Genomic DNA, 9,656 nt, shown 5'->3' on the forward strand with positions numbered 1-9,656 from the left:
GAAGGAGGATCATAAATCACAGATTTTGCCTATAGATCTAAGGTAACTTTTAGGTGACATGCTCGTAGAATGTTCCTGTTTTGTCTCTAGCATTGCTGCTATTTCATTTTTGTTGGTAGTTCCACTTTGGTGTGGAACACCTTGGTTTTATAGGAGCCCTGCTGGCCATGAGGCTGGCCCATATTCCTGTGTATTCCTGGAGCTGAGAACTGCCCTTGGGATATTTGGTTTCTGTCACAGTCACTGTGTGTCTCTTTGGAGCAGGACGCTGAAACGGCTGAAAAATGCAAGTGAACTATGAATATTTCATCCTGCTGTGCAGTTGCACACACTGAATTCCTTCCTGGCTGATTTTTAAACAGTTTTTGATTGTTAAATATTTAAATGTGCCAATACTTGTAAACCAGAGAAGATCTGTTCTGTGGACAGAATGAAGTTTTCATTTCTGAATTCATTAAAAGAGCCTTTAAAGATTGTTTTTCTCTGATGCTTTTTGCTAATATATTATATGGATGATGTAAATTTATGGAATTACCTAAAAAGGAACCATCAGTTTTAGGAAATCTCTCATTTCTTTCCCACATGTGATGCACAGTTGAACCATTAATGTTTCTGTGTTGATGCAGGATCCATGAAGGATCCTTGTATAACGTTGCTGTTTCCCAATGGGAGCAGGGTAAGGACCTATATTGCTCCAGCCACCAGCAGTGCCCAGCCTGCAGAGTGCCGGAATGTTCCAGCTGTGCTCAGCTTCTGCTCCTGCTCAGCACATGCCACATTCAGCATAGCCGACGTTCCTTCACTCTCGCTCTGTTATTGTACTCCTTTTAATCAGGCCTCGGTGATCCATATCAAAGAAGTGACTCCCATTCACCAGAGTGATGATAAACCCTGGGAGCAGCCCATGCTGCAGAACCGGGAGACTTTTCCAACAGGCTGGAGCTGCTGCATTCCAAACAGACCTGGAGAAAATGTGTTCTCCCTTTTGTGCCTGTGTGCTGGAATACTGAAACTTTTCCCATTAACTCAGTGTCATTCTGCTGCCTCAGGCAACTACTAGAGTTTCTTTTCATCTATTTAATGACCTCTTCCCATCACTCTTACTTTTTACACTCTTACTTTTTTGCACTTAAATTTTTATAAGAGAGAATTTGTTTTCACCTCAGAGACAGCACTCACTACTCATTCCTACTTCAGCTCAGAATGTTATAATGAAATCACTGTCATTTCTGGAGAAATTTAGATTAGACCCAGCAAAACAAGCAAGGACCCCTAAGGCAGCAGTGGGCTTGCCTGTGAAGGTTCATACCTCCAGCACTTTCCCAGCACAACCTTTTGTGCAGGATAACCTGGACCTTCCGTGCCAAGAGGCTGATGGCAAGAACAGCTGATCCTCAGATGATAAAAATGCACACATGGGCTTTGCCAGGTAGCTGTGAGAGCTGTGGGGTGTGTGTGCCCCACAGCTGGGGACATTGCAGGCTGCTAGTTCCCTCCTGTCAGCTGTCAGCCTTTCTAGCAGTTTCTGAGCCACAATCAGAGTGGTCCCACTGTCATTTCCCCAGTCTCCTACAAGGTGAAGGCAATTCAATTGGAATAATTAATTTTGTTGGTACCAAAACAGAACAGCTGGAGAGCATGGTCAGAATACCTGTGAAGGTTCCTGCCTCTCTCTGAGGTTCAGATACCTCAGTCCATTTGGGCTGTGCAGCCTTCAGAGCCCCTTGGAGCTGTGGGCACCCACACGTGGATGGCTCTGGTCAGTGCCTTGTCCTGTGGGATGGCACATGGAGAGTGGGATCCCAGCCTGCCTGTGCAGACACTGGTGTGACACGTTCTGCTGCTGCACCTCATTTGGGGTGGGGAAGGAGGACATCCATGGCATCTGCTCTCCTTGAGATGTAGCCCAGGGAGGAAGGTACAGCTGAGCTGAGCTCTGCAGAGGATTTACACACTCAGGGGCAGCCCAGGTGGGCTCTGCTTCCCCCCAGCACAATGACATGACGTACTTGCTGTACTCATTCTGCAGCCCATGAGGATGGTCTGGGTAGCATTTGGCAATTAACAGGGCTGACAATGAGCGCTCAACAAAAGAGACATCAGCACAATATACACGCAGGCAATTTGGAAATTACATCTGTGCCTTCAAATGGACACATGGATTGCTTGGGAGCTCTGAAGCCAAGCACGCAGGAGTGTGGGCACATTGCTTTTTGCCTAAGGTTGCTCCGAAGAACTTGTTCCAACACGTACCACAATTACCTTCTCAGAGCACTAATAGGAACACTAGATAAGTATCCGAATTGCAACACTTTGTGCTCATAAAATTAAAGCTTATTATGCTGATTAATGACTAATGAGATGCATGCAAATAAAAAGTGCAGTTCTCCTCGCTCCTCAGTATTGCTGCTGCCCCACTTTGAGCCTGCCTTAAGCTTTGACATCTGACACTACATTGTTTGTACTTTTTACTCCTGCTTTGCAATGGTTTGAGTTTTCCACCTCTGTTCCTCCATATAAGCCTGTTTTCTCAGTAAGCAAGTGCCAGTGATAACAGGTGGAGATATTGTAATACAAAATGTAAAAAGGAAAGAATCCTTAAAACTGGCTTTTCCTTCTGGGGTCTGGTAAGAAACCATCTCGTTTTAGTCTATTTTTTGTCTATAATGAGTGCTAATGCCACGATTAAGTAGGGGTTTTTTGAGTTTATTGGCAGTTTGTATTTATTTTGTCACATAACATAGCATGCAATAAACCCTATTATGAAGCTGATGTACAGCTTATATTGTAGATGCAGACTCATTAAATATATAAACATTATAAAAATATCTTGTTAGGAAAGCCACAGATTTTATATAAGGAAAAGACAGCACAATCAATGCTAATTAGCAAAAGTAGTAGTAGTAGTAGTAGTAGTAGTATATTATTTATCCTTATAGCTCAGAAATTGTTACTTATTATAACATATCAAAATAAGCATTTAAATAAACAGCAGAACTGCACTGAGTATTGCAACATGCTGCACCCTCGTCGTGGCTTCTCAGCCCCTGAACTGCCTCACTGCCCTTCCCATGCTCCAAATTCCAGTTTTCTGCTTTGCTCCCTCAGGGATCAATTCAGGAGACTCTCTTCTGCAAGGTTAAATGCAGAAGTGCCTGAGAATTAGATAACTGGCAGTAAAATACTAAAAGTAAGTTATATTTTTGGAAAGGACAGGAGCAAAAGGTGTCAGTGGTACCACAGTGGCAGAGAGCAGTGAACTCCAGCATGGACAGGCTGCTCTGAGTAAATCATATCCAACCACCCCAACAGCCTCCTGGGTGTCACTGTGAGGCCAGAGGCCAGGTGATGGCTTGAAAATCACCCTGGGACACTCAGGAAGCAGGCACTGAGCAGGAACATTTTTGAGGTTAACTTGTCAGGCTCCTAGAGGAGATATGAGAAGCAGGGCTTCTGGATTGGGAGTATTCCTTAATTTGGGATGCTAGTTGAGTAGCCTCAACAGGCAGGTCTGAGAGATAGCTGTCACCACCTGCTAGAGGTGGAAAACGAGCAGAGGAATTGGAGAAAGCAGGCTCAGGGGACAGGTAGCAAAACAGAGACAAGTGTGATGTGAAGCTGCAAGGAGTTAAAAATGAAGAAGGTGATTTTGCAACAGGTGGGAATTAAGGGTATCCTGGCAAACAATCCCCACCATCGCTGTGGTGTCAGACCAGGCACATCAGCACGTCCTTCTGTGTACAGGAGCCCCTCATACAGGTGACCTGGTTCCTCCAGCCCCTAGAGAGATACTGGTCAAGGAAAAAAAGACATTTTTTTTGTTTTGTTTTCCAATAGTAATTCATGGCTGAGAGCCCGGCATAAGGCAACACTGTGAATCACTGGCACGGATCTGCCTGGAGCTCAGGGTTTAGGATTCCCATTCCCACGGTCTCCCACTCAGTCTGTGTTTCCCAACATTCTCCCATGGGTGATGCCTTCCTCAGAGGGAAAAAAACAAACCTTGTCGTTGTAAAACTGAGAGAGAAGGACTCACAGAGTGATCGTTGTGTTTGGGCTTAAGCAGGTGAGGGGAGATGTGCACAGGAGAAAGGATGTATCTGTGAGCAGGTGTTGAGTGAGAAACCCTCTGGGTTATTTTCAAGTGAAATTCCCAACAGAGCTTATAATTTAAAGAGGTTTTATAGGGAATAGTCAGTTCCTTAAATAGTCAGTTCCTCTCTTGTCCCTAATGGAAGTCAATAGCAGAAGGGTTTTGACTGAGTTTTCCCGTTGCAGGGAGCAATAGAGCATTGTTCCTGGCAGTGCAGACTGCAAAGTTTTGCCCAGTGAGTCTGAAGTGGTGAATATGAAAACTTTGAGTCTTATGGATAATCTGATACATAATTGTGTATTCCACAAGTAGGGCTTGATATTTGTTACTGATTCAAATAAAAATCTCTGCTAAAGGAATGTGGACCAGACACAGCTTTCTGGTTGCATCAGAGAGAAGCAAAGATTTATTTTCATTTATTCCACATGAACACCAATCACAGTAGAGATTAACTCAGGTAACAGTGATTTGGAACAGAAGCACAGATGGAAGAAGCAGACAGGACATGCAGGGATCTCTGACGAGCCCCTGGAGTGAGCAGTGTTGAATAAGTTGGACAAGTGTTCGCTCCTGCTCGTGGCAGGGGATGTTCAGCCTTGCTCAGTAGAGTCTTGCTTGGTCCAAAGGCCTCACTGGGAGGTCGTGCAGTGGAAGATGCTGGTCTCGCTGATCACTCCTCAACCTTTCTGAAACTCCCTGTTGAAAGATGGAGGAAAGCAAGAATTTCTTCAAACAATTCAGCTTTTTTAACCTTATGTTACTTCCTAAGTATCACCTGTGCAGTTCTCAGTGCACCAGGGTTGTTCCCAACCTTCTGGAAAGGTCCAGACAATGTCAGACCTGAGTTTGTACAGTGTGTGTGCAGGTTTAGCAGTTAACTACATGTATCTGCTTCTTCTCTCAGCCATGGAAGTGCAAATCACTTTAAGTTTAGAGTGGCTGCAGCAGTACAACCCAAATACAGATGAACTTAGAATCTGCATTAGTGTGTGTACGGATATTTACAGTAGGTTTTTATAAATTAAAGAGAGATGGCACATAATATGATTTAATCTTGCCTATCAAGCATTAATATATGTTGGAGTGTTGCAGGGCAGAGGAGATGTTTGATCAGAGGAAAATATTTTTGTGGAGGAGTTTGCAAAGCCTATGTAAGAATTTTTTGAAAACTAGAGCTCATCTACACCAAATTTTACCAAATAATCTCCTTCATGACAAAATCCTCCTGAATTCACTGCCTTGTTTTCAACATCAGGAATGTCTGTGCAATGCTCCTACTGTTTGCACTGATGGCTTCAGGCCCTTTGGGCGAGAGCCAGCTCTCATGTCATGACTGACTGACAGTCTGCAACAGAAACTGTGTTTGGGACAGAGCCTGACTGAACCTGGTCATTATAGGGAGTAAATGGAAACCTCAAAGCAGGACCATTTTCCATCTTTTCATTTAAAAAATCAAAAGTAGAATTGAATCTTTCTAAAAAATTACATGTTCCTGCTCATTTTCACCATTTTCAGGCATTTGTCTAAGGTACAGCCAGGACCTGGACCCTTACCCTGTCTTATCTTTTTTATGGCTTCAGACACTTCCTCCATGGTTGCTCCTCTCTCCAATGTTTTGTTTCCTTCCAGGCAGAGCTTCATGTTTTCAGCACTTCCTGGAACCAGAGCCAGGAAATCACATATGGATCAGACCCTTTGGTCACTCTCCATCTTTTGCTGCTTCAGTATTTTGCAGCCAATGCCTCATATATATTAAATGTCTCAAGTGTTCCAACTGTTCTACTCTGCTTTAACCAACCCCTGCTTAATGCCAGTCACATTTCTAACTTCTGACTTTCCTAGTTCCCTGCATACTTTGGATTTGGCTTTTTTTTCTTTCTTCCCCTCCATTTCCTCTTTTCACCCATCCTCTGACACAAGTCTTCATGCCATCCTTCATGCTGCTCATGTAGATTTGTCACTGTCTAAGAACAAACATCAGAGTGGCCTTAAAACAGGATTGGGAAAAAACAGCAAAAATATTTGCAGGAAGCAAGTTGTTGTATCCTTTCCTGCTAATTGGAGAGAATTGTGAATTGCAGGATGTATTTTTTAATTCCATTTTTACCTGGGCTTTCACTAGACTCGCCATGCTGGGACTGGGAAGATGAAGAGAGGGAGAGGCAGGATTTACCCCCTCCTCCACCACTGCCACCTCCTCCACCTGATGTTTTACCACAGGTTCCACCTCCTGTTTTCCCTCCACTCCCTCCTCCTCCACTTTCAGAAGAGGAAGATCTTCCATAGGATCCTCCAGATTTTCCTCCGCTGCTTCCTCCACCTGAGGACCAACAGCTTCCTCTTCCTCCATGACTTCCACTACTTCCTCCATGACCTCCTCCTCCTGAAGATCCACCACCAGCTCCTCCCTGTGAAGTGCTGTAAGGAGGAAGGGGTGTGTTACTTCTTTCTCACTTTTCATTATCCCAAATAATGGCACTTTCTGATGGTACTTAGGGGAAGAAAAGGCAAATTGCAACTACAAAGACTTTTGGTATAAGTACAGCTTTGCATGCTGCCAGCTAAGATTTAGATTCCACATGAATTCTTGTGCTTGTAGTAAATATGCTGATGATTAATCCCTTGCACCAATTCCTAATACAAATATCGCTTCTGTCCTCTTTCCTTATTGAATGAATAGAAAGCTAATGAAGTGATGCCTGTACCTAATATCCTGGGCCCCCTCCTGCAGCAGTGACCGGTACTGCTGGATCTCCTGCTCCAGGCGGGTCTTGATGCCCAGGAGCATCTTGTACTCCTCGTTCTGGCTCTCCATCTCACAGCGGATGCTGGCCAGCTCCTCCTCCAGGGGCCCGATCATGCCCTGGATCTGCTGCAGCTGCATGTTATAGCGACGTTCCGTGTCTTCCAGGTTGGATTGCAGAGAGTCTATCTGCAAAGGGAAAACAAAATGCAGTGTTCGTGGGAATGTGGCAGGATTAGATCCTTCTTATGCCCAACATGAGAAAAGTCCCACATGGTGCTGTATGTGCCAAGGATCCTCACTGGCTGTCACAGCTGGCACCCTGATATTCCAGCAGCTCAGAGTTCTTTGCATGTCAGGGGATGAGGAGCAGTTGTTACCTACCTGACTGATCTGTGACTGCAGCTCAATTTCCAGGCTCTGAAATTCACGTCTCAGCACAGAGATCTGGTGGTTGCTTGATTCTATTTCCTGGGTACTTGAGTGGACTTGTTGACTCACTTCCTCCATCTGAAAAATTAATGTAGGGAATTGGGGTTTCAGAGTGTTACCTACAGTGCCAACATGGCAGTTTATCATGGGGCCATAGGAACACAACAATTCGCAGGAGGGCCACTGGTAGGATGGGGCTGTTAAACTTGTATGACTTTGCCACAGCAATTCAAGCCCACTTGTGATTTACTTCATTTTGACCAAAGGGACTTTACTGTTATTTTGTAAAGTAATGGATGCGTGTCATTCCTCTACAGGAAGTTCTTACCAGGAGTTGTCACCATTTACCTTGCTTTCATACCACTTCTCAACCTCTGCACGGTTTTTCTGAATAATAGCTTCGTATTCTTGCCTCATCTCATTCAGTTTTTTCAGCAGATCCTCTCCTGGAGCAGTGTTTATCTCAACATTCACATCCCCATTGGACTGGGATTGCAGCTGTTTCATTTCCTGCAGGGAAAATCCAGGCCCAAGGGCAATGAACAAAATTGGAGCCTTTCAACAACATATCTATATATATATGTATGCATGTGTGTATATATGTATGTATGTTTATGTGTGTGTATGTATGTATTTGGGGGGTCTGTGTTGCACTTATTTATACTTGACTTTCCAGTCATTGCTTGTTTTGGGGGCTGAGCTCAGGGGCACCCTGGAGCAGCCTGGCCCTGCCCCTTGGTCAGTGTTTTGAGCACGGGATATCAGCTTCCCACATCTCCAGTGTGCATTTCAAGGAGCTGGCTCTTACCTCCTCGTGGTTCTTCTTGAGGTCGATGATCTCCTCCTTCAGAGACTCAAACTGCATCTCCAGGTCGGACCTGGTCAGGGTCAGGTTGTCCAGCAAGGGCCGCAGGCTGTTGAGGTCTCCCTCCACGTTCTGCCGGAGCCCGCTCTCCATCTCGTACCTGTGCCAGGGACAGTGCAGAGAGGTCAGTCCTGCTCCTGGCACCTCAGCCCTCCTCCTAACTGATGGTATTTATGGAAAATTCACCTGTCCCAGTATCAGTGTCTGGTTTTGTGTCTGTATTTTGGAGCATGTGGCATTTCTCAGCCATCAGAATTAGGAAATCATCAGCCAGTACTTACCATTTAATTGATAATATTACTTAATAACATAAAGGTATTGTTCTTTATAGTAAATAAATTTAAAGTTTAGTATTAATATTAAACTTCAATGTTAGAATGTGTTCTGTGGTCTCTTTCATCATCTCTTCTTACTGAAACTTTGTCCATGTTCCATCTATCTGCTTAACCTGACTTTCAGTGACAGAAAACCCCAATTTTTATTTTCTTAAAAATAAAACTTTTTGTAAGCTCTGGCTCTGCAGCCATAGGCAGCATTCCTATCAAAGATCACACTAGGAATACTGAAAATTTTGAAGTTTCACAAATCATTTCAGTTGCACTGCCATGGAAGCAGGAGGAAGCCAAGTCCCTGTGGATTGGTATTTGTTTATGGAATGAATCTATGAAACTATGTTCAGGAAAGCAGGAGGAAGGAAGTCAGTGCCTGTAAAAGAGCAATATGTATTTACTTTATTCTAAAGTCTTCTGCAGTCATCCTTGTATTATCCAGGTCCAAAAGTACCTTGTGGGTGTCCACAGCTGCAGCCACAATCTAGAAGAGAAACAATATATTGAGAAAATATTCCCTGTGAATCTCTCAGTCTGTCAGTGCTCAAATTTCTCTGACAAAGAACATCCTACCTGTTTTTGAAGTTCTTCAATTTTTTCATAATAGTGGCTGTAGTCCTTTGGGCCAATAGGACCTTGCTTCTGGTACCACTCCCTGATTAACTGTTCAAGCTGAGCATTTTCCTTTTCTAAATTCCTGACTGTCTCCATGTAGGAAGCCAGGCGTTCATTAAGGCTCTGCATGGTCAGCTTCTCATCGTTGGAGAGAATTCCCACATTCCCTCCATAAAAGCCACCACTGCCAAAGCTGCCACCACAGAAACCAGCACCACCTCCACCAAAGCCTCCTCCATAACCGCCCCCAAACCCACTCCCACCTGACCTGAAGCCCGTTCCCATGCTGCTGTGGCCCATTCCCCCTCCATAACATCCACCACCCAGTCTTCCTCCACAGCTGCTGCTGCTCATTCCTCCTCCATAGCTACTGCACCTGCCAGAACCACCACCTCCTCCACCATAGCTGCTCCGGGAGCTTCCTCCTCCACAGCTGCTGCCAGAAGACCTGCCACCACCACTTGTCCTGGAGGTGACTGTCATCGAGGAGGCCGAGGAACGTGAGCTGCCCCCTCCACCCCCTCCACTGCTGCTCCCCCGAAGGCAGCTCTTCAGGGGCTGCTTGGAGCCACAGCTCAT

General features: G+C 44.8%; 1 protein-coding gene across 1 annotated transcript; it reads right to left on the reverse strand.

Moving 5' to 3' along the window:
* Positions 1-4,586: 4,586 nt before the first annotated feature.
* On the reverse strand, positions 4,587-9,656 carry LOC136372225 (keratin, type I cytoskeletal 15-like). Its single transcript, XM_066336739.1, has 9 exons — positions 9,036-9,656; positions 8,864-8,946; positions 8,077-8,233; positions 7,617-7,778; positions 7,217-7,346; positions 6,799-7,021; positions 6,201-6,511; positions 5,647-5,748; positions 4,587-4,789 (listed from the first exon to the last, which is right to left on the reverse strand). The coding sequence occupies exons 1-9, from the start codon at positions 9,654-9,656 to the stop codon at positions 4,764-4,766; spliced, it is 1,815 nt and encodes a 604-aa protein (XP_066192836.1). The 3' UTR covers positions 4,587-4,763.

Source organism: Sylvia atricapilla, chromosome 27 (assembly GCF_009819655.1).
Source record: "Sylvia atricapilla isolate bSylAtr1 chromosome 27, bSylAtr1.pri, whole genome shotgun sequence".
Classification (NCBI taxonomy): Eukaryota; Metazoa; Chordata; class Aves; order Passeriformes; family Sylviidae; genus Sylvia; species Sylvia atricapilla.